The sequence below is a fragment of the Cotesia typhae genome, unplaced genomic scaffold (assembly GCF_013202065.1).
Source record: "Cotesia typhae breed Kobodo isofemale line unplaced genomic scaffold, CoteBio_Ctyphae contig_5, whole genome shotgun sequence".
Classification (NCBI taxonomy): Eukaryota; Metazoa; Arthropoda; class Insecta; order Hymenoptera; family Braconidae; genus Cotesia; species Cotesia typhae.
The window spans coordinates 9,010,190-9,033,183 of NW_027423757.1; the positions used below are offsets into that span (position 1 = coordinate 9,010,190).

General features: G+C 32.2%; 6 protein-coding genes and 1 long non-coding RNA gene across 9 annotated transcripts in view; 3 read left to right on the forward strand and 4 right to left on the reverse strand.

Annotated features, from left to right (window-relative positions):
* The window catches only part of Ser (protein serrate), a 39,489-nt gene extending 36,261 nt beyond the window's left edge, over positions 1–3,228 (forward strand). The window contains exon 6 of the mRNA XM_074248190.1: positions 76–3,228. Within this exon, the coding sequence (XP_074104291.1) occupies positions 76–1,805 (1,730 nt within the window). The 3' untranslated portion in view covers positions 1,806–3,228. The remainder of the gene's footprint in view (positions 1–75) is intronic.
* LOC141530835 (uncharacterized) overlaps positions 1–11,210 on the reverse strand; it is an 83,822-nt gene extending 72,612 nt beyond the window's left edge. The window contains exons 1-2 of the long non-coding RNA XR_012479809.1: positions 10,677–11,210; positions 10,539–10,608 (exon numbers count right to left, since the gene is read on the reverse strand). This is a non-coding gene — a long non-coding RNA (uncharacterized LOC141530835). The remainder of the gene's footprint in view (positions 1–10,538; positions 10,609–10,676) is intronic.
* On the forward strand, positions 6,779–9,437 carry LOC141530540 (uncharacterized). The gene is made up of 5 exons (XM_074247708.1): positions 6,779–7,999; positions 8,110–8,320; positions 8,386–8,682; positions 8,748–9,160; positions 9,220–9,437. Exons 1-5 carry the CDS (start codon positions 7,748–7,750, stop codon positions 9,421–9,423), a joined length of 1,377 nt encoding a protein of 458 aa, XP_074103809.1. The 5' UTR covers positions 6,779–7,747; the 3' UTR covers positions 9,424–9,437.
* Arl2 (ADP ribosylation factor-like 2) lies at positions 9,431–10,354 on the reverse strand. Its single transcript, XM_074247707.1, has 2 exons — positions 10,195–10,354; positions 9,431–10,034 (listed from the first exon to the last, which is right to left on the reverse strand). Exons 1-2 carry the CDS (start codon positions 10,257–10,259, stop codon positions 9,548–9,550), a joined length of 552 nt encoding a protein of 183 aa, XP_074103808.1. The 5' UTR covers positions 10,260–10,354; the 3' UTR covers positions 9,431–9,547.
* Positions 11,211–11,614: 404 nt separating the features above from the next.
* On the reverse strand, positions 11,615–13,278 carry Hspbap1 (HSPB1 associated protein 1). 2 transcript variants are annotated; one of them, XM_074247634.1, is made up of 4 exons: positions 12,945–13,278; positions 12,594–12,874; positions 12,096–12,474; positions 11,615–12,025 (listed from the first exon to the last, which is right to left on the reverse strand). In XM_074247634.1, the coding sequence occupies exons 1-4, from the start codon at positions 13,119–13,121 to the stop codon at positions 11,702–11,704; spliced, it is 1,161 nt and encodes a 386-aa protein (XP_074103735.1). In that variant the 5' UTR covers positions 13,122–13,278; the 3' UTR covers positions 11,615–11,701. The 2 variants fall into 2 exon arrangements, with proteins under 2 accessions (XP_074103735.1, XP_074103736.1); XM_074247635.1 differs by having other exon boundaries at positions 12,965–13,090.
* Positions 13,279–13,446: 168 nt separating this feature from the next.
* On the forward strand, positions 13,447–14,489 carry Sec61beta (Sec61 translocon subunit beta). Its single transcript, XM_074247637.1, has 3 exons — positions 13,447–13,644; positions 13,790–13,986; positions 14,078–14,489. Exons 1-3 carry the CDS (start codon positions 13,642–13,644, stop codon positions 14,163–14,165), a joined length of 288 nt encoding a protein of 95 aa, XP_074103738.1. The 5' UTR covers positions 13,447–13,641; the 3' UTR covers positions 14,166–14,489.
* Positions 14,490–14,599: 110 nt separating this feature from the next.
* Positions 14,600–22,531, reverse strand: LOC141530501 (uncharacterized). 2 transcript variants are annotated; one of them, XM_074247633.1, is made up of 8 exons: positions 22,195–22,531; positions 21,465–22,009; positions 21,208–21,397; positions 19,781–20,013; positions 18,446–18,813; positions 18,128–18,359; positions 17,685–17,877; positions 14,600–17,586 (listed from the first exon to the last, which is right to left on the reverse strand). In XM_074247633.1, the coding sequence occupies exons 1-8, from the start codon at positions 22,196–22,198 to the stop codon at positions 14,975–14,977; spliced, it is 4,377 nt and encodes a 1,458-aa protein (XP_074103734.1). In that variant the 5' UTR covers positions 22,199–22,531; the 3' UTR covers positions 14,600–14,974. The 2 variants fall into 2 exon arrangements, with proteins under 2 accessions (XP_074103734.1, XP_074103733.1); XM_074247632.1 differs by having other exon boundaries at positions 21,465–22,030.
* Between the last annotated feature and the right edge of the window lie 463 nt (positions 22,532–22,994).

The following is a 22,994-nucleotide window of genomic DNA, read 5'->3' on the forward strand; positions in this document are numbered from 1 at the left end:
TTAGCACTGACACATTTTCCATCCACTCAAATAAATATTAATTACCAATATAATAATAATCCTTATATATTTCAGACGTCGACGAGTGTACCAACGCGCCTTGTCGCAACAATGGAACCTGCATAGACGGAGTGGCGGACTTTACATGTGAGTGCCGTGGCGGCTGGAAAGGCAAGACCTGTACGCTCCGAGGCGGTCACTGCGAGCCAGGAACCTGCAAACACGGGGGCACTTGTCAAGATCACGGTGATGGGTTCACGTGTCACTGTCCCCCAGGATGGGAAGGCGCTGCATGTCACATAGCTTCCCCAGCCTGCGCTAGTTCTCCGTGCGAGAACGGCGCCACCTGCGTAAATACCGCGGACGGGGGTTATCGGTGCATCTGCCGCGAGGGCTTCGAAGGTCCGAACTGTCGTAAAGACGTGGATGACTGTCAACCATTACCATGTTTGAATGGCGGTCGGTGCGTAGACGGTGTTAATTGGTTCAGATGTGAGTGCGCTCCAGGATTTACCGGACCAGATTGCCGGATTAATGTCAACGAGTGTGCAAGTGATCCGTGTATGGGTGGAGCTACATGCATCGACGGTATCGCCAGTTACTCGTGTCTATGTCCACCCGGTAGAACAGGTATTCACTGTGAAATAAGGACTGCCAGCGGAGCCGGTTGCAATGCAACTACGTGGGACAATGGTTGCGACGTTTGTGAGTGTCGCAACGCTAAAAATCAATGCAGCAATGTCTGGTGTGGCCAGGGCAATTGTCTCAACGGTACGTCCTGCTTGGCTCACGAAGTTTGTGTACCATCACCAGGCGAGAGCTGTCTCGCGCCTCCCTGCTCTCCGTGGGGCGAATGTCGGCCAGTGGAAACTGGCAGGAGAGTTGGTCCACCTGCTCTTCCAGCGCCACTTACTTGCTGGCCTGGCCAAGCTATTCCGGGACCAACTTGCTCTCGACTGACTATTCTACTCAGAAGAGACACTCTGGCTCCTGGAACCTCCGTAGAGCTCTTGTGCAGACAACTGAGAAGGCTGCTAGCAGACCCGCGAAGACCGCAATCGTTAGTGCTACTGTGTGACCTAAAACCCGGCGATAACGACACCATTGAAGTGACAATATTTTCAGAAGCAGCCGTAGAGGCGGCTCGTGACCTAGGGGAGGCTCTGAGTAGACCCATAAACAGGCCTCTGACTCTGGCCTCAGTGCTAGAAGTCAAAGTCGAGACGGCTTTGCTGACGGATCCAATAACTGCGTCAAACAGTCCCGGTAGCAGCGGATATGTCGCGGTTCTTGGAGGCGCGCTGGCTACCGTTCTGATTCTGGCGCTCTTGGGCGGTCTCTGGTACTTGAGATCGAGACAGAGATCAGGACTGACTGCTACCACGAGCAGCGAAACGTCGCTGCATCGGCATCGCAGCGATTTGGATGAAAAGTCTAATAATCTTCAGAACGAAGAAAACCTCAGGAGATACGCGAACCCTCTAAAGGATTCGGATACTGGAGAACCGAGGGTGTCTATCGTGAGACCCCTGTCCGGAATGTCTTTGGGTACATTGGGGCCCGCTGAAGAGAGCCTGGAGATGGTTGCTGAGGAAGGACGACATAGATTACCGCCTCTCTACAAACCGACGAGCGCCGAGGCGAGAAATAACACGGCGAGTTTCTCGTATGAAGAGAGCCTCCATAAACCCTACACGAAACCGCGTCTTCAAGAGCCGGCTTACTCGCACCAACAAACGCCCCAACAGCAACCCGGGACGAGCGCTCAAATAGTTCCACGACAGGTGCTAACTGTACACGTTTAATCAGACATTTATTTCATGATTTAGTCAAGAGTATCGTGATTTTATATGATATATATGATGAATTATTATTCCCGCACGACTGTAATATATTTGAGGTTGTTGCATCGTGCCGAGGTGTTTATAATGCCGAGTGATTGAATTTATATGAAATGACATGTAGTCGAGTGGCCGGATCCACAGTCGCGCCTCAACGTATATATTATAATAAAAGACTTGCTTGGCCCTCAATTCAACCTTTTAAACCTTGTATTAGTAATTAATAAAAGGTACGACTGTTAACGACCATCAATATATAGATTTTAGTATTAATAATATAAAAAAATGAACGATACAGAGAAATTTATACATAGAAGTCTATATAAATATATAAATAAATAAATAAATAAATATATGAATATATTATATATAAATAAATAAATATATAGGTATAAGATATAAGAGATATATATGATAGCATCAGAGAGATTATGAGATGATAAAACAAAATGAGAGGAAGACAACAAAGGAAAGTACGCACATTTAAAAGTTTATATCAAAAGGATGGCCTTGTTGGCTTGTGTCACGGGGGTCTAACTACAAGACACATCATCCAATATTCCCGTTGCCGCGTGCCTGTCGTGTTGTACTTGGGTTTACTTGTTCATTTATGGCCGAGTGTACTGCTTCCTCTACATAATATTGCACTGCGCATATATGATAGTGGTTAATAAGTCTCTGACACTTGTTTTAACGTTACACAGAATCGGAGAGTGAATGATACGCCCAATTTAATCCGAGTACAGAGTACCAGCATGTCCAAGAAAGTACTTCAAATTTATAACGATAATAATAACAGAAATAGTAATAATAATAATAATTATGATAATCGTATTTAATAATAATAATGGTTATGATAATAAATTTAGAAATAAAAATAATGATAAAGTATATATCAGTAAAATAAAATAGTGGACAAAAAGGTATAATGTACCTTACAGCACGCGGTGTGCCGTAGGGTGTAATAATACTCGCCGATAAAACGCTAAGACGTGACAATAAATCACTCAACTCTCACACAATTATAATTAATGATAATGATAATGCACAATTGTTATCGTTGTACATATGTACATATTCTGTACTTATTAATTTTATTAAGCGTGGATTGTCTTCCTGGAAGGTATCCTGAACCTTTATATACTACTATTTTCCATTCCTATTATATTAATGCTAGAATTCATAGTTAGAAATTTTTTAGTTTGATATTTTATATATTATTTTATTTTTATAATTTTTAATTTTAATGAAAATGTAATTAATTTTTAATGAACATTTTATAAAATATAAATAAACTTTAAGGGTACTTTTTAGTTATTTAAGATTAACGTACCGTAACTATAGGCTCTAGGGTTGTGATACGCTCAAGCATTCACATTTATATATATATATATATATATATATATATATATATATATATATATATATATATATATATATATATATATATATATATATTAATATAAATATATGACATAATATACGTCTGATAATGTAACGTTTAGCAGCAGTTCGGTACATTCCTCCAGACAACATTGTGATAATCATGTACGATGACATTTTACCGTCAAATCACACGTACGACAGTTTATTATTTTATTAATTATTATTACTATTTTTATTATTATTAATTAATTGATTTTTATTAGATAAATATTACTATTATTATGATAATTAATATCGTATGTGTTTAAAATTATTACAATTATTATTTTTTTTATAATTATTATGCGTTTATATTCTGTACTTTGTTTTTACTATTTTATTTTATGTAATAATTAATTAAATTAAATAAATTAATGTATGATTGATTGTAATGGCTCGTGTTTAATTCAATAAATAAATAAATAGAATGAAGCGAGTGAAAAGATTTTTATGTACTGTATAATAGTTAATCTTTATAAATAAATATTCACAATAATTGTGAAGATAATACTCGTAAAATTTTGTAAATTTTACGTTAAATAAAATAATAATATTAAGCTCTCAATTAAAACAAATTATAAAAATTTAATTGAATTAAAAATTATGATTAATAAATACTTTAATAAATTATGTGTCGAATTAATTGTATATAATAAAAAAATTAATGATAATTAAATGTGACTTTTTATATATCATTTATAATTATAAAATAATAATAAATATAAAATAATTAAAAAAATAATAATTGATATGATAATGTATGTGCAATTTTAAACGTTTTATATTATTATTTGGTCTAAAAAAAAATTGTTTTTAATAAATTACGCGTTATAATTTTATACTAGATTTATGTCCGTATTTCATTAACTTGTAAGTTTTAAAAACACTCAAGAAAAAAAAATCACAAATAACAATTAAATATTATTTGGATTTATATATTAGATAAAATTCAACAAGATAAAAATTATAATAGATTATTGTATTATTATTATATCATTTTTACTGCCTCCAATAATTATTTTTATTTGTCAAAGACAATGATTCATCAACAGCTCATTGAAAAAGTTTAAACCGGCAATTAACCATGCAATAAAAATTTATTCTCACGTTAATTTAAATGTGCAAGCAAAAATAAATAAACAATTGTCGAATCATTGTCTCTGGTGGATGATTATAATGATGATGATTATGGTTATGATTATAATGATGACGATAGTAGATAGAGTATAAAACGACATCACCACGTAGGTGTCTGAAAATTAACTTGTGTCTGTCTTGAATTATTTTAACGAGAGAGAGTGCGTGTAAATAAGTTCCCATCGTTGTCCCCCACACGATCCCGTCACAATCCCGTGCGTTTAAAGAGTAAAACGATGATGAAAAAGTTTCAATAAAAAGTACAATTATGAAAATAAAAAAGTTATAAAAATAACTAAGCTGACTTTTTATTTCTTCACCTGAAAAATAAATTATCTTTTAAAGGGCTCGTCCTATCCTACCACGAACGCGGAATTATATTTTCTCTTTAAATATCCGTCGGTCTGAGAGGAAAAGAGCCAGAGCCAAACTGCTGTTGCATTCAAATCACAGAGATCGCGGAATCTCTCGTAAAACGTGATTTCCGGGATAGGAGTGAAGAGAAGAGAAAATAACTTGAGTGCAGCTGTATGACGTTATAAAACAGCAGCATATAAAGGAAAACATCAACAACAACAACAACAAAAATAATGATAATAGCAACGATAATAATGATGACAAAAATAAGAATAAGAATAATAATAAAAGACTAACAACAGTCACCCGGGCACGTAGTCGCGGTTCTTATTCTCTACCTACGTGAACGAGTCTTTTTTCCCTTGAACAGAGAGACAAGGGACGCAAACGCCAGTACAGGTTGAAGGAGACGAATTCGCGGTCGGCAATGCCATCACTCAGACTTGAGTTTAGCTCTGCTCAGGTCGGGCTCATCAACTTCTATCCCGTGAGACGACAACATCACTCACATACATACGGTATAAAATAAATACATAGGATATTTATACATATGAGACAGACGCGACTCGCATTATATCGGGAGATAGATAGACCAAGTGAGTCTTCGGCTTAAATTCAAAGGAAAGGATAAAAATAGTTAAATAAAAAAGGGAGAATCCAGCACCGGTACCGTTCGTTATTCGTAAAAAGGGCATTCAGAGGACGATAATTGTTAATTTAAGAGTTTTTAAATTAAAATACAATAGAGTAGTGATCTTTTAACTTGACTCGGCTGATGATATCCAGGAGATGAGTCATCAGTTCGTGTGAACAGGTTACATTAAAAGTTTTATTTAATTGTATTATTGTCGACATACGCGCACGGGCAATGTCCAACCAATCAAAGAGTTTGGTCAAAGTAAAGAACAAATTCTTTAAATTCAAATACGGTATAATATAAAGGTATATAAAAAGCCTAAGCATAAGTTGTTACATTAAACGTTGTTGATGTCTCCTTAATGATTAATACGTGAATTATTATTAAAAGATTGCTTTTGTGGTTGATGGTCACGCAACGACTTTCAAATGTAGCGTGATTCGAATAGTTTATTTTATTATTATACGTAGATATAAATGAGTAACGAACGTCTCGATGCGTCGAGATAGTCAAAATGTGTGAAGTAATATTGTTGATGATGATGGTGGTGGTGGTGGATAAAAATTTATCTTTTAAATTTTCTTATTTATTCACTATCTGTCTCTCGTTGTGCCGTAAGTCTGTAAGGACAGCCGATTAGACACATCACGGTTGTCTCATAATGACCACGTTTCTTATATTCACTTGCTAACGGGATCACTGATGTTGATATCTGTGAGAGACGCTTATAGTAAATCTCACTACACCGCAAGATTTAAATCAACCGTCATCTGGCAGAGGCATATAATACAAGAGACTCTGTAACTAATTTAGACATAAAGGATCTTTAAGTCAGGATGCTCATATTTTTTAGTTACTAAATAATTAACCTTCATTATTATTTTAAACGTGAAATAATTATTATTTTTTTTAAAGCTCAACCTGTAATTATCTAGATGTTTTCATTTTGCGAAGCTGAGGCATTACAAGAAAATCTAATCGACTCGATGTTTTTTTTCTAGATATTAAACCGTTGTATTATAAATAAAAATTTTAATTTACGTCATAAATAAAATTTTTAACAAATCATTTAATTTTGTATAAAAAAATTTTCTTCTAAATTTTCTCAGAAAATTTTTAATCATAATATAAATTAATTTTAATTTTTTCAGTAAAAGTCATAAAAGTTAATTTGAAAAAATAATTTCTCCCAGTTTTGTGCTCTGATAACGCTACTTCATACCAGAAAAATGCAACATAACCGAAAGATACCTCGTAAATTTAAAAAGTGTTTTTATTATTAATATAACTGTCAGTTTTATAACCTTTATTATAAATTACTATAAAACAAATTTTAGTATTGTAAAAATTTTTTATGTGACCAAAGAACAATTTTAATTAATGAGTTTAGTTGAATGATGAATAATAAAAAGTCTTAAAGACATGAACGTGGATAATCGTGTAAGTATATACAAGAGCAAATGTTAAACTCAAGCTCTTCCGCATTCGACAAACGTCCGGAGCTTGTTAATGACAGCGACTATAAGTAGTAATATAAGTCCTATGATTCACGCGGAGTAAGAGAGCGCCGTTTGTAATAAAGTTAAAAAGAATTGCCTTCCGTTTCTGTCTCCCGCTCAGCTCATACTACTCAAGTCGGCTCTAATGTTCACTCGGGTTAGCAATGTCGACGACATTATTCAGATACTAAGTAATATAAGTACTCTACTCCCTCATGCAGATGTGTATAGATGCGCTGAAAAAGACAAACCGACAGACCGAGAAAGAGAAAGATGGATGTTTTATATTAAAGAGCACAAGTCGCTTGACCGAAGTAATTAACTCTGTTGAACCGCTTTAATTTAACTAGTGAAATTATTTCTAGGAGTCTCAGATACTTGATAATCAATTTCAACTATTTTTAAACCCAGAAGATGATAATGATGATGACCAACACGAATATGGAGACTATTATCAACATGACGAAGCAGAAGATACTCATTCTATCCTCCAGTATTTGCTGGAAGAAACCTTATGTCAAGTTTTTTCGTCTGCTAATTTTCAAGATACGGTAATCTGTGCTGCTTATATTTTAACAAATGATTAATTTAATTTAAAAATAATTACTAGGACTTCAAATACGCGTGCGTTCTAATCCTGAACCAATAAGGAATCAGGAGCCACTTTTTAAATTAGTGTCAATATAATTTTGATACTTAACTAATTTCACTTTATCATCAATTGTATTTTATAGGATCAGTCTAATGAAATCAAATCAGAGTCGAATGAATTATTAAAAACAGAAATAACTCCTCAAGATTCAGAATTCAGCGATGAATTACAATCAGAACAAAGTGGTTCGGATATAAACATGTCTGAAGACGCGGGACTCAGACCTGGGTCCTGGATCCTGTTTCCTCTATTGCCAGAAGGCAGAGATGAAGGAGTCGTAAAATTTATCGAGTTAACTGAGGAATTAAATCTTCTTCCTATCGGACAAATTCCTCAGTTCCTAAAAACTTATGAAATTAATTTAAATTCCTACGGCCTGAATCCACGAACCATGAAAATAATTTGCGAGGCATTAAATTCTAATACAACCGTTAAAATCTTGAATTTTCAGGTTAGTTAAATGTGATAGATAAATATTAGTTTGATTCATTGAACTGATAACTTTGAACTTTAAACAAGTCTATAAATTAAAGTAGTCGTTTTATGACCACTATTTTTTAGGATAATTGGCTGACTGCAGACGCATGTTATCACTTGAACGATCTTCTTATAAATAATAACATAATAACCGAGATTAATTTGTCTGGGTGTCGTATCGGAGAAGCGGGCGCTAAAGAGCTAGAAACGGGAATTAGCTCCGCGGAATCACTTCAATATTTAAATGTTAGTCGCTGTGATTTAGGTGATGAAGGCTTGCAGTACTTAGGCAAAGGTAATTTTTTTTTATGTTTTTTAAATTAATTTTTAGAAAAATAATGGAGTATTTTAATTTTCAAGGTATCTATTGTAGCCCAAGTATGAAAATAGTCAATTTTTCTAACAATAATTTAAGTGAAAACTGCGCTAGCATTCTTCAAAAAATGCTCATGCAGTCTGATAATTTGTATGAGCTTAATTTATCTTGGAATAATTTAAACAGTAGTAAATTTTGGGAGACTTTTATAATTGGGTTGACCGCTAATGAGACGTTAAAACACTTAATTATAAGGTGGAATGGATTGAATGGAGAATGTTTACCGTATTTAACAGAATACTTATCATCTGATCCACATCTTTTGAGATTGGATCTCCGAGGTAAATTATTAATATCATTAATGAATTTATCATTGATAATTTTAATATTATGTCATTAATTCAAGATAACAGTTTTACGTCAGTGGAAAAAATAGCCGAAGCTCTAATAAATAATACAAAATTGGAAATAGTTGAATTGGGAAATAATTTTGTGCAAGCGAAGGAAGTTTTTACTTTTATTCAAGCACTTACTGGGTTGACATCGACTTCGCGGCTTAAAATGATTGACCTCGAGAATATTTGGGCGGATAAAGAAGTCTTACCATTTCTGGATGATTTAAAAACCCGAATAGGTTTCGATGTTACTTTGGGAGGAATATTGAGTAATTATGAGATAATTGGACCAGATTCGCGAAAGATCTTTTTAAAAAGGGCTAATTTTGAAGCCATGAAACCGAAGAAAAAAAAATTGAAAAGAAATTTTGGACAGTTTGTGATGTCACTGCAGGATCTAATAGTTTCTCGTGGTAAATTTATTGTCTAAATTGAATAAAATTTTATTCTAATGTTCTGATTATTACAGAAGCTTTCAAAAAGTCTATGAAATCCGCAAAAGTCAAATTATCTGAGTCTTTAATCACCGAAATAATGAATGTTTTCGAAATTGGAGAGGATGCTATAGATCAAAGCTCTTTGAAAAAATTCTATTTACAAGAATATCCTGATGCAGCCGAACTCCCACCGCTCATTTTGCCCAGGAAGAAACGGAAAATTAAAAAACAATCTAAAAAAATAAAATAAAGCTTGATGCTATGAAACATTGAACGCTTGTTATTAAATTAAAAAATTTACTTGAAATTTGTAAAAAAAATATAACAAAATAATCGACAGGTTTATGATCAATGTCTTAATACGATGACTTTAATTAACCATAATAAACTCGCGCGCTAATATCATCCACGATCCAATTGACTGCATTGAGGAGATTTTCCGCAGTGATAGCCGAGGTGTTGAAAATTTTCCAGTGGTGGCTTTTGATAACCTTAAGATCCAGTATCTCCGCGATTTCATCGAGTGTCAGTGCGCCTGGGAGGTCCTGTTTATTGGCTAAAACGAGCAGAGAAGCACCAAGAAGACGTTCCTCCTGAAGCAATTTATGTAGCTCTGCTTTACAATCCTCAAGTCGCAATTTATCGGCACTATCGATGACCCAAATTATACCATCCGTGGCCTCGAAATAATTTTTCCAGTACGACCTCAAGGATTTCTGACCGCCTACGTCCCAAATGTTGAGTTTGTAATCCTTATGCTCTATAGTTTTTATATTGAACCCTAGCGTTGGTGATATTGTATCGATGGGCTCACCAATGTATCTTTTTAGAATTGTTGTCTTTCCGGCATTGTCTAGGCCGCTGTAAATTGTTTTTGTCAGTTATTTATTTGGTAATTGACATAATAAATTAAGCATTACTAAGCAAATACATTCAAATAAAAATCAAGATAGAGAAATGATAGTGATATAACCTTAAATTGAGTATGTACTCAACATTTTAAAGACAATAAATGACTTACAGCATCAAGATTCGCATTTCTTTTTCTTTCTGTTTCAATTTCTTTAATACTGTTAATAAGCCCATTATTTTTGATAATTATACGATCATTTAGTAATAAATTTAATAATTTTGTTCTTTATAAATACTTTCTAAAATCACAACTTTTGTTTTTGTTTTGAGTGAGAGGACTGTCATTGACAATCAACGATTCGGTAAGAATAGCAACCTACGTAGCCAACTAATGATTCTTTATCGGTATCGCGACGAGTACTTTCCATTGTATATTCGAATCATTTGAATTTTGACAATTTATAATATATATTAAAATAGTATATAAATTAAAACATGCATTTTATCACTCACCGACCGATGTTCAGCCATTATCAGCAAAACTTGATCAATAGAGATGAGACCAGGAATTTCTAGAAAAAAACTAAAATAATTGAATTAAATACATTCTGATTTGAATAATATGATTTTATTGTGTAAAAAAAAAATTACCGATGAGATAGAAATATTTATAATAATAAAATTAATTTCAATTCAGAAGATCTGGGGCTCTGCTTTTACACTACACTACCGAAATCGCGAAAACGACGATTTAATGTTACATTTTATACAACTACTATTTACGCGTCAAAATCTATCAGGACTTTTTTAAGTATAAAAAATAAGTGTTTTATTATTTATGAGCTTTTATGATAACACTGTAAAATATTATTGATTTTTTCAAAATTATTTCTGATAATATTAATAGAAATTATGACTTTATAATTTATTTTTAATTTTTTAAGACTAGAGTTCGACCGCGGCGATAATCATATTTAGATTAATGGCGTCTACCGTGTTAGATTCATACTCGGACAACGCGACTCTCTCAAATACATTTTTACGCGATTTTACAAAATAAAATTCGATAATTCATACATATTATTATTCTCCTCAGTAAATATCAGTATTTTGAGCAATATTGAGATTTTAAAAGGGATTAATGACGTAAAAATTATGAAAATTGTGGGAGAGAAAAAAATGATGACGCAGCGCTTATGACTGAGCGAGAACGAATGCAAAGATGGCCGACCAACGGTTCCTGTCCAAACTTGATGCGCAATAAATCAACTACTTTCTATTGGTCCATAGCCGCGCATGCGTCTTGCAATAAAATTTAAATTTTTTTCTAGTTTTATAAAAAAAAATTGTTAAATCATTAATATAAATTATAATTATTCAAACTTTTAACAAATTAATCCTATCTCAATTAAATAATTTTATCTAAATATTTATTTTTTTATACATAATATATTAAAAATAATTATTAAATAATCCTCTAAATTAAAATACATAATAATCTTGAAGTTATAAATTTTGCAATACTTTTAAACAAACTATTCAATTATTCCATAAAAAATTTACAGAAAATGTTTACTTAATTTTAATGATTTTTGAATTTTAAATATATTTTATTATAAAAAAAAAATAATACAATTTTTAATTTAAACTTCCATTCTAAATAAATAAAAATAACGTTAGTCATTTAACAAACTATTAACAATAACATCAATAATGTCTGGAGAACAAAACCTGTCAACAACAGTCTTTAAAATATCATTGTCATCATTAAAACTCTTATCAACATCTAAATTAATTTTATATTCTCTTTTAAATCTCGAGTTCTTAAAACTTATAATTCTACTCAGCTCTTCTTTATTTAAGTCACCTATTGCTGTAATAACACCTGGATATTCATTAACTAAGTCTGATAGAACCAACGGAGTTATTTTAACCTTTTTTTTAGGAATTTCATCATTCTTTTCTCGTAGCTTCTTACACTCATCAACACAATGCTGCATCTAAAACAGTAAATAAAAATCGACAATAAATAATTGTCACTCATCAAAAATTCATCAAAAAGTTACTTACTAATACAGATAAATTTTTCAAATCAACAGATCTAAGATCTTCAGCAGCTGGAACATTGTCCATCTTAGACATTAAAAATTTAGTAACAGCTTCTCTCAGTCTACCCTCATTATCACTTTCCAATGGTAACCATACATTGACACTTATAGAAAAATCTAAGGACTCTACATAATGCCACCAGCCTTTCGGTACAAATAAAACTTGGCCTTGCTTCAAAACAATATACTTTGCGGCTTTATTTACCCGCTCAAACGCTTCTCTGTCACTTTTCGTAGGAGAAAAAAAATTATATTTACTATATATGGTTGATTCTTCATATGGTATTCTCGTTTGCTTCAACTGAGCACCCGAATCTGGCGGAAAAAGTAGCCATTCTTTTCTAAAAAATAATAAAATTATTTATAAACATCAAATAAATTATAAAGTACTAGCTTTTACCCGCGGCTTCGCTTAACTAACGTTGGCTAACTTAATTTTCATTAAAAATTCACCAAATACCTGCCATGTAACTGAGCAATTAAATTACACCCGTAAGTATCTTGATGACAATTAGTATGAGCACCTTTGCTACCAATCCAAAGGGTCGAGTCTTTCCCAGACTTTTCAAAACCAAACAGCTTCCAATCAACAGCTTCTAAAATTTCTGGCTTTTCATTAAACCACTCATGCATATATTTATAATCAAAATAAAACCAGTCCTCATTATTATCATCACTGATTTCCATAAATTCATTTATTGTCATCGATTGAACATGACAATTTATGTCCCACTGTGGTTCCTGAAAAACAAAAACAGAATAAATAAATCAACAATAAAAACAATTCATAAACTAAAATTAAAATAATTACAATAGTCGCTTTATTTTTACCAACTCTAAAAGGTAATTTATTGTCACCCAGTAATTTAATAAAATTATTCAATTCTAATTTATTCCAATTATTATCATGATTAATAATTTCATTAAATAATACTGGTTCATTAATTTCTAGTATTATTTGTTTTAATAAATCTCTCGAAGGTGTCATGTTAATTTTCGCATTTAGTCAACTTGAATAATTTCTCTTAGACTTAAAAATCCAACAAATAAAAAATATTTTTGTTTAATTATTTATATTATATAAAAAACTTTTATAAAAAAAAAGTAAACAAATATCAACAACCAAATATTTATTTTTTAACGCTTAACAAATGCCATCTGTCAAAAATAAATGAACTAAAAACAAAAACCATGTTGATTGTGGCTCCAGCTGCATCTTGGTGACGATGGTGACGTGTCAGTAGAGCACACGTGGATGTAGACAATCGACACGTCGTGCCACTGGTTCGCTGGTGTATTTTGGTATACATCCAACACATCCGCATTTAACGCGTCGGTAAGTGACAAATCTCAATAAACTCCATAGTAAATTTATTCCAACTGGACACTATTGGACATTAGGAGTTTATAAGTCAGTGGATTACGTGCTACTCTACAGCTAACCATTCAGTGACATTCAATAGTTCACTTATTTTATTAAAGTGCATTTAAATAAATATCTATCTAGAATGGTAAGAATTTTTTTTACTTGTTTTATTTGATAAATTTATTTTATAATTAAAATAAATTTATTTGGAGTTTAACTTCAAATGATTAATTTTAAATGAAGCATATGTAATTAATATGCTGGTGAATAAAAAATTTTTTAATAAACAGCCGGCTGCACCGAGTTCAACAAATGTTGGAGCTGCAGGTCGTTCACCAAGCAGAGCTGTCGCACCTAGAACAAGTGGTGCTGGTACAGTGAGACAACGTAAGACAGCACCAGCAACGTCAGCTAGAAACCGCAACACTGGTACTAGCTCCGGTGGAATGTGGAGATTTTACACTGATGATTCACCTGGCATCAAAGTGTAATTATCATTTTTTAATTTATTTTTTAAAAAACTATTTGTTGAGATAAAACAATAGCTAATTGATGGTATTATCATTATATGATTCCAGTGGACCAGTTCCAGTTCTTGTTATGTCTCTTTTGTTCATCGCATCGGTGTTTATGTTACACATCTGGGGTAAATACACGAGATCGTAGAGATATTTAACTATTTTTACCTTCTTTTTTTCATCGATCATAAAATTATAACCACTCAAGACTGGGCAAGGTCTAGATGACGGCTTTGCACTGTGTGCATATGGATTAGAGACTTATTACTAAAATCCACGGGTATATTATATTAAATTATTGTAAATTAAATATCTTCCTATGATAATTATATTAAATGATGCATTTGTTGTGAATAAATGATAACTTTTCATGTTTATATTTCTAAAATTAATAATTGATGACAGTTTATTTATTTATTCACCAGCAATTAATTAATAAACAATTGAACCTATTATTTGGGTATAAATATTATTTACTGATTGATTTTTTTATATATTTTGTGCTCTGTATTGATTTTTAAAAATTATACTAAATAAAAAGGATTTGAAATATAAACTCAGCCATTTTGAATTAAAGTATTTTTATTGATGACTATATTTTTATAAAAGATTAAATTTAAAAACGCATTTCATAGTGCTTATTGCAAATTTACCTTTATTCAAGTAAAATTAATATCAATTATTGTGTTTAATATGATACGTATATTATTTACTCTATAAGCTATATATTAAAAGAAAAACTTATTTTTATTTTTGATGAATAAAATAACTAAATTAATAAGAAAAATGTGCAATTACAATATATGACAATATAACTACAACTATCAATTACCTCGATATTAAAGGAATGAAAAAAAAAAAAAATTGGCACAAGATCGAATCATAAAAAAATAATGAATATCGATAAATTAATGCATCAAAGCTAGAGCAGTATAATAAATGAGCTTATTTTAAAATTTATTTGAAAGTATTGAAAGGACGAGACGGAAATCCGCTGGACATGTTGCTTCCAAGTGGACGCCAAGTGCTGTTTGCTGACCAATTACCTGACAAATTACCAGGTACTTGAAGCATATTCATGTTTGAATTCGGTACAGCCCAGCGAGAATTATTCCCAGAAGGATTGTTGTTTCCTAAGTTAGATTGCCAGGAAGGATTCTGATTAATAGGTCCGCCAAGTGACCAATTATTTTGTGAAGAATTATTATTATTATTTCCTCCAAAATTCCACCTGTCATTCATACCTCTGTCATTGTTCAAAATACCTCTATCATTACCCACAAGACTTCTGTCGTTACTTATGAGTCCCCTGTCACTCAAGAGTCCTCTTTCTTTGCCTCCAAGACCTCTGTCGTTACCCAATGATCCACGATCATTTCCACCCATGCCTCTGTCAATGTTAGGACCACTTATGTCTCTGTCTAAACTACTAGTAGCATCATCGCCCCAAGGATCCCTAGCATCTTCCGGCAAATCATTCCAATCATCTTTATCATTAGCATTCCATGAATTATTAATCTGTGACTTTTGACCTCTCTTATTACTATCACCCCAATTACCAACACGAGGATTGTATATTTCTTTTTCACGTAGGTTCCAATCATTATTTTGTCCACCAAATCGATTTTCGGGAGTAATATTTCCCATGTTATTACTGTTCCAAGCGTCACCACCACCACTCATTCGATTATTACCGTTTCCAATATTCATTTGTGTATTCTTACTCATCAAAGGTGGTGGTATTGGATCGAATCTTGGACCAGCCGGGCGAGTGTCGAGTGATTGTTGCCAGTGAGGATGCTGTTGAGAAGCGCCTCGGCTTGGAATGTCCCAATCATCACCGGGCATCCGCATGGGAGATGATTGGCGTCTCGGTGGAGACTGACGACGTGGTGGTGACATAGCACGATGTCTTGGAGGAGAAACAGGACGTCGTGGAGGTGAAAAATGTCTTGGTGGTGACATTTGACGTTGTTGAATGTCATATGGAGAAAAGTATCTTCCAGGCGGCGACAGTTGCTGCCTTGGAGGAGAGTGTAGTCTTCTGGGTGGTGACATTGGACGTCTCTGAGGTAACATAGGGCGTCGTGATGGAGACATTTGACGTCTGGGTGGTGAAATTGGACGCCTGTGTGGAGAAATGGGTCTTCTGGGTGGTGATAATTGTCTTTTTGGTGGCAAGTGCATTGAACGTCTTGGTGGAGATCTACGACTGTCACGACGATTATCACAACGTGGTGATAAATTTCTTCGTGAAAGTGGTAATCCTTCTTTGCGATTGTTACCTCGTGAACACGAATCATTACGTTTATCACGCGGATGAACAACGTCATTATCGTAACGTGATGATAATTGATTTTGTTCTGGCATGTAATCGTTTTGCATCATCTGATTAGATTCTCCTGGCAAATAATTCGGACGTGACATCTCATTTGTCGATAAGAATTCACGATTTGGAGTTGTTATTATAATATCCTGCTGTCCAATTTCTTTAACTTGACGTCCTCTGAAAACAACATCTTCATTTTGTGGCAAATCTCGACGTACATTATCTGGTGGTGCAATACGTTCCCACACAGAGCGTCTCAATTGACTTTGAACCTGATTAGTATGCTCTATCGCCAAGTTAAGAATATCCTGAATTTGCTGAGCTGTCGATCCACGCACATCATCAGCTGATGTAGTCAACTTAACTCTGGCAGCTTCCAGCATGCGCTGCTGATCTCTCATCTTCTGCAATAAATCAGGCTCAGTAGAGCGATTACCTGACAATCTAAAACGTAAATCATCATCTTGATCACGTCCTCTTTTTTCGGGAGGTCCACTTCGCCCAGCTCGTGACTCATCATTTTCCCATTCACGCTTTCGTCTCGGTGAATTTTTAGATTCAATTATGGGCTCTGATCTACGATTGCGTGGTCGACGATTACGTATTGGAGTAGTTTTAGGTACCTTGGAGTCCAACGAAGGTCGCGATACAGACGGCGAAGGTAGTTTTTCAGCGTGCCAAGATTTTCTCGGGGGCTTATCGAAGAACGGATTTTTAACCAACTTTTTAGGCGATCCCCGGGGAGAAGGTACTGCTACTCGTTCCGCAAGACGCGCTCGCTGATTTGCTAAAAATTTTCTACGAGGATTTCTGGGTAATTTCGATGATGGAATATTAGATTTCTGAGAACTTTCTTTTGTAGAAATTTCTTTCGGTGTTCCTTTTTTCGTGTTATCTTTCTGTGAGCTACCTTTTTGCGGTGATGATTTTTGATTATTGTTTTTAGATGGTTGATTATTGGTATTATTATTTTTAACTAACGATGGATTTTTAGGCAAAAATGAATTCAATACACGGCGCATTGTACGACGTTCCATTCTAATTACAACTTCAAATTGCGGCCCAGTAGCAAGAGTATCGACTACAACAGCACGCGTGGGTATGAATGGATCACCTAGAGCATCCGTAGCGGGTTGAATCAACTCAAGTATTGAACGAGCTGATTGTTTTGTTAGTGTTGTTACGATAACTACTCGACGGACATTAGGAAGTTTCCGGAGTCCTTTCATTATTTCAATATCTATAATTAAATAAAGCAATCATTAGTAAGTTTATTATAAAATATATCACGAAAAAAAAATATATATTTATAAAAAAAAATAATCTAAGAATACATACTGCGACCAATATTGGTACTGGCATTAACAACAGCTGATGCTCGACAACCTGTTAATTTCTTCGCCAAAGTCGTCAACATTTCATTTGAATTACCGGTTATGTATGAAGCATTGTTTATTTTATTCAATTCACATGTCATTTCAGCCTCTTCAATTTCTGTTGAAACATCTAATCCAATTACATTTTTACATTTCTGAAAATTAATTTATTTTTTTAATATCAACTAACAACCTTGCAGTCACTATGTGACTTGTAAACTATAAATAAACAAAATAAACACAAATTCAAATCAAGACCTTTGCAATTACACTAAATTTAACTAAAAAAACTTATTTTATCATATGACTATCCTGGATACAAAATTTTGTTCATTTTCTTAATAATATAGATTATAAAGAAAAATATTTTTGCTTCTATTTGTTATAATAAAAATATAAACTTACGGATGCCATCATAAGTCCAATTAAACCGAGACCGCAACCAATATCAAGTACAGTAATAGTAGGATTAGGGAACAATAAAAATTCAACAGCTTTAGCTAATTGTTCCGCACCATCAGTATTTAACCAGAAGTTTGTTTTTGGAGCTAACTGTATTTTTAAATCACCAACTGTTTCATCTAATGCCTCAGTTCCTACCAAAAATGTTGTGTTGGCGGTTTGGAGATTATTAACTCTGAAAAATTATTAAGTAAATATTATTAAATTACTCCACGTTTAAATATTTATAATTTTGTGACCACGAATAATTATTAAACTTACTTCAGTAATGATTTACAGTAAAGTGACTTGATATTGCACTCATTGCCTTTTCCTGACTCAAACAATTTTTTCAATTTCTCCATGGTGTCTCCGGAGATAGCTCTACCAGCAGCGAACAACATGAGCTCATCTTTGCTGTTACTACGGACCAATAACCACATCCACTGGTCTACATTTTCAGTGGGTAAATTTTCTGATGAATTCTCTGTCTTTTTAGCTGGTTCATCGTTCTTTTTCTCAGTCGCTTCTGCCGTTTTTTCTTTGTCTCCTTCTTGTTTGTTCTCAAATGTTTTGATCTCTTGAACTTCATCATTATTATCATTTGTTTCTGGATTTTCATTTGTCGAGTTAATAAATTCTTCAAACACCTACATAATCGTAAACAATGATAAATAATTATGTTAATTAAAAAAAAATAATTTCAACTAATACAACTCTTGTATCCACAGAATTACTTTACTAAGCATACGATTTGTAAAATAAATATCGAAAAAATAAAAATTCATCCAAGAGTCACATTAGTAATTAAAAACTAGCAATAGGATTCATCAATTCAGTCAAAGAAAATAAAGAAATATCGATCGCACTACAGTATTTATCTCACGCAATTTTATTTTTCTGGTTACTAATTCTGGAAGTATCAAGTTTTAAATATTTTATTTAAATGTAAAACTCGATACTTGAACCATGAAAATTATATTAGCAATTTACCCACAGTGATAAGTGATCACTGAAAAGTACAAGAGACTTTTATTGACAAAAATCAAAATGCCAATAAATAATCCAACTTTACTCCGATAAATTAATTACTTATCAAACATTTCTGTTTATAAGTTTTTGCTTTTTTTTTTTTCTTTAAATTAATCAATTAAACTTTATGACTTCATAAAACCATATATATATATATATATATATATATATATATATATATATATATATATATATATATATATATATATATATATATATATATATATATATATATATATATATATATATATTTAATAAATTAAGTATATATATTATGACAGCCATAAGAGTAGATCGTGTGATTCAATCATACAATCAAGTCTCATTTTCTTCACTCGAGGATTCAGAATCCATCAAGTGGTATCCGGTAGTTGGTTGTTGTAATCAGATGGAACTAAAGCATATTTTAAAACAATTAAAACTCGACAGAGTTTAATCGTTAATAATAATATGCATTGTTAATGAATGAGCAGCAGATTAAAAACAGAATCAGTCCACAATGGACATCATACTGTACTACAATTTAGTGAATGTAGGTGTAACGCAGTGCTGAATCTCATTGACATAGGTAATGAATAAATATACCTTGATAGCACGCATTACAAAATCTGGGATCGCTTGGAAGCCATTATTAGCATTCGCAGTCGATCCACCGTCGCACGGTTCCAATCGCCAAACAGTTTCTATTTTCTTGTTAACGGTATCATCACCACCATCACCATCACCTTCTTTATTATCATTACGATGATCACGATCAATCTTGTCATCCTCCTTATTTGATTTGCCGGACAGATTCTCTTCTATGGGTTTTTTGGTGCCTAAACATGTCACAGTAATTTTATAATAATTTTTTCGCTTTTTTTTTTTTTTTTTTTTTTTTTTTTTTGTTGTTGTTAAAAAATAGAAACAATGCTCAGGAACATTTTAAGGGTAAATCAAAACAAAATCATGACTGTTTTATAAGTTACTGATCTTTTTACTTAAGATCTATTCACTCAAAGACTTAATCATGATTCGACTTTAATATTTTTATATAACTAAAAATATTTCACACAAAAACTCTAAATATGTAGCAATTAAATATTTTAATAAGCTACCACAGACATTAAAGTCTTTAAATATAAAAAATAAACTTAAAAAAAAAACATTTAAGTGGATAGCATCAATTGATTTCTAAATCATGTTTACATTATTTGTTTTATACTATGCTCTTTTTGCATTCAATTTAAAATGATCCTTGTACTTTAAAATTAAGTTTTGATGTAATATTTAATAAATTTGTTTCTCCAGGCCTATGTACAGGTGTTTTGTAACACCTCTATAGGTGCATTATTTTTTTAGATAAATTTTTATCAACTTTTCACTTTATAAAAAACGCTTATCATCATCATTACTTATTTATTAATTCATCAATAACTTGATTGTATTTTTAACTGAGAAATTCTACTTGATTCGAATTCGTAAAAATACAATCATGGTTTTTTAAGCCATACTATGAGAAAGCAACACCTGTGATGTTGATCGAGTAAGTACCTTGCATACATACAAACATATGTTTGAATATGTATGTATATAACTAGATTGAGAATTAACTAATCACATATACACTTGATTAGACGCAGTGTGTATAAATAAATAAACACACTTTAGTCTTGTATATATGCATCAATTTAAAATTGTAAAATAATCACGTGTTGCCACATACTAATATTAGACCAACAAACTTACGAATGTTGACCCATTAGTGCCATTTAAAAGTCCAAGTAATAATTATATCAACATGATTAATTTGATTACTTAGACTTTTATAATCAAATGGCTTACTAGCGTACAAACAATCGAAATGTCCACGTCCAGTTTTTATATACAGAGGTACGAGTTAATTATACAGTTCGACTAACTATACTATCAATACTAGTTTCGTTATCACAAGTACAATTCAAGGATAATTGATAAGTAACTAAGTAAAAAAAAAAAAAACAAAATGTAAAAAAATGATTTTCATCACTCACAAGCAAATTTCCATCGATTAATATGGGGACGATCCAAAGGGCAACGCCATGGATTAATTACTCGACAAACTGGTGATCCAGAAGCAGCCTCAATCCTTTCTAAATAATCTTTATAACAATCATAAGAATTTTTCAAGACTTTAGATAATTTTGACAAACGCTCTTTGGCAGTGGTCATTTTTTCTGTGAGCTAAAATAAATAAAATTATTTAAATAAATATAAAACAAAAATAATAATCATCCGCTCCGATTCATACCTTGGTTTCATACCACTCGGGACCAGTTTTTTCCTCTTGATTTTTAGGACCAGAACGTGAATCTTTCAAAATAACAATATCAGAACCTTCATTTTCTTTATTAATATTCTCCAATTGCGTTGTATTACGCATGCCATCAAGCTCACTGAGCTGATCAAGATTAACATCAGCAGTGAAGTCAATTTCATCTTCATCCTCCTCGCCATCAGTCTGAATTTTTTCCTGGACATCTATGACAATAACCGGAGCATCATCATCTTCTTTATTATTTGGCTGATTTTCCATGCCATCAGTTTCTCCAGTACTGTCAATAACTTCGACTTCATTATTTGATTTATTTATATCCACATCGTTTTTCGACTGTTTTTCATTTTCATTCTCCTCGTTATCACCCTCTTTGTTTTGAACATCATTTGCATCACCCTCATTATCATTTTTATCATTATCATTGTCACTTAATGGTATAACATCCTCATCCTCTTCGCTTACACAGTCATCCAATATTTTCATGTTAATGTCATCAATAACAATAGTATCTGCATCTTCTATAAACATTTGAAACAATGCTAGATATAAAAATCCAAGGAAAATATTTGCAAATTAAAATTACTCTAATTAAATTACATGCTTTGAAAATATTGATATCTTCAAAAAAAAAAAAATATCTAGTACACATACACAAATACAATGACAATGTACTAGAATAATAATTTCAATAACCAATTCTTACCCATTTTGATGCAGTAGTAGTCCAAGAACTACTTTATTAGTAAATAAAAAATAATTAATTAACGATTTAAAACGTAGCGTGTATTGAATCAGTGCTGTATAATAGTTAGGTGGTTAGTAGACCTATAAGATTTTTAAACACAATTGTCCCAACGTTCAACAAATGCGATGTACTCTAAACTGTGATAGTGGATAATGCACTAGTAAACATCTAGTAATATTGACAGATAGTATCTTTTTATTATTTTACATTAGCATGTAGAGAAAAAAAAATCAATGGTGATACTCAGAATGCTCACGAGCTTGTAATGCAGATTATGACCGGCGATGAAAAAAGTATTTACTATAGGATCTACCTAACTGCAATTGCCAATACAACCATACAACCACTCGCTGCTACTCTTTTTGACGCTTCGAGTATTTCTCGATGCTTTTTTTTTTTTTTTTTTTTTTTTTTTTAATGCAAGAACGCAGGTATTCAGGAATTCATTTGGCATTCGTAGTGTTGGTAGAGAAATTATTCACCATTGTGATAATTTAATTGCGCGAAATTTAAATGTGATGTTAAAGTTGAATGACACTGAAGTTGACAGATATAAAAATTTTTTTAGATATTTATAGCATTTAAATTATTATAAAAAAAATTAAATTAAAAAGTTTCACAATTAATTATGAAATTTAATTTAGCAGATATTTATTAATTTTAAGAATTTTTTTAACAAATAAATTATGGCAAAAAAAAATTGACATGAAAATGTAAAAAAATAAAAATGCAATTTTTTAAAAATAATTTTATGAAAT

Bases quoted from the DNA above. Each gene is read 5' to 3' on its own strand.
- LOC141530540 (XM_074247708.1), top strand. From the start codon at position 7,748: ATGTCTGAAGACGCGGGACTCAGACCTGGGTCCTGGATCCTGTTTCCT. The intron at 8,683-8,747 runs GTAAATTATTAA...CATTAATTCAAG, and splicing joins TTTGAGATTGGATCTCCGAG to ATAACAGTTTTACGTCAGTG. The intron at 9,161-9,219 runs GTCTAAATTGAA...GCTTTCAAAAAG, and splicing joins TTTCTCGTGGTAAATTTATT to TCTATGAAATCCGCAAAAGT.
- Arl2 (XM_074247707.1), bottom strand. From the start codon at position 10,259: ATGGGCTTATTAACAGTATTAAAGAAATTGAAACAGAAAGAAAAAGAA. The intron at 10,035-10,194 runs GTAAGTCATTTA...AACAATTTACAG, and splicing joins GAAATGCGAATCTTGATGCT to CGGCCTAGACAATGCCGGAA.
- Hspbap1 (XM_074247634.1), bottom strand. From the start codon at position 13,121: ATGACACCTTCGAGAGATTTATTAAAACAAATAATACTAGAAATTAAT. The intron at 12,875-12,944 runs GTAATTATTTTA...TTTGTTTTTCAG, and splicing joins GTAAAAATAAAGCGACTATT to GAACCACAGTGGGACATAAA. The intron at 12,026-12,095 runs GTAAGTAACTTT...TTACTGTTTTAG, and splicing joins TGAAAAATTTATCTGTATTA to ATGCAGCATTGTGTTGATGA.
- Sec61beta (XM_074247637.1), top strand. The intron at 13,987-14,077 runs GTAATTATCATT...ATATGATTCCAG, and splicing joins GATTCACCTGGCATCAAAGT to TGGACCAGTTCCAGTTCTTG.
- LOC141530501 (XM_074247632.1), bottom strand. The intron at 18,360-18,445 runs GTAAGTTTAATA...ATAATTTTTCAG, and splicing joins TACTGTAAATCATTACTGAA to AGTTAATAATCTCCAAACCG. The intron at 17,587-17,684 runs GTATGTATTCTT...ATTTAATTATAG, and splicing joins CAGTACCAATATTGGTCGCA to ATATTGAAATAATGAAAGGA.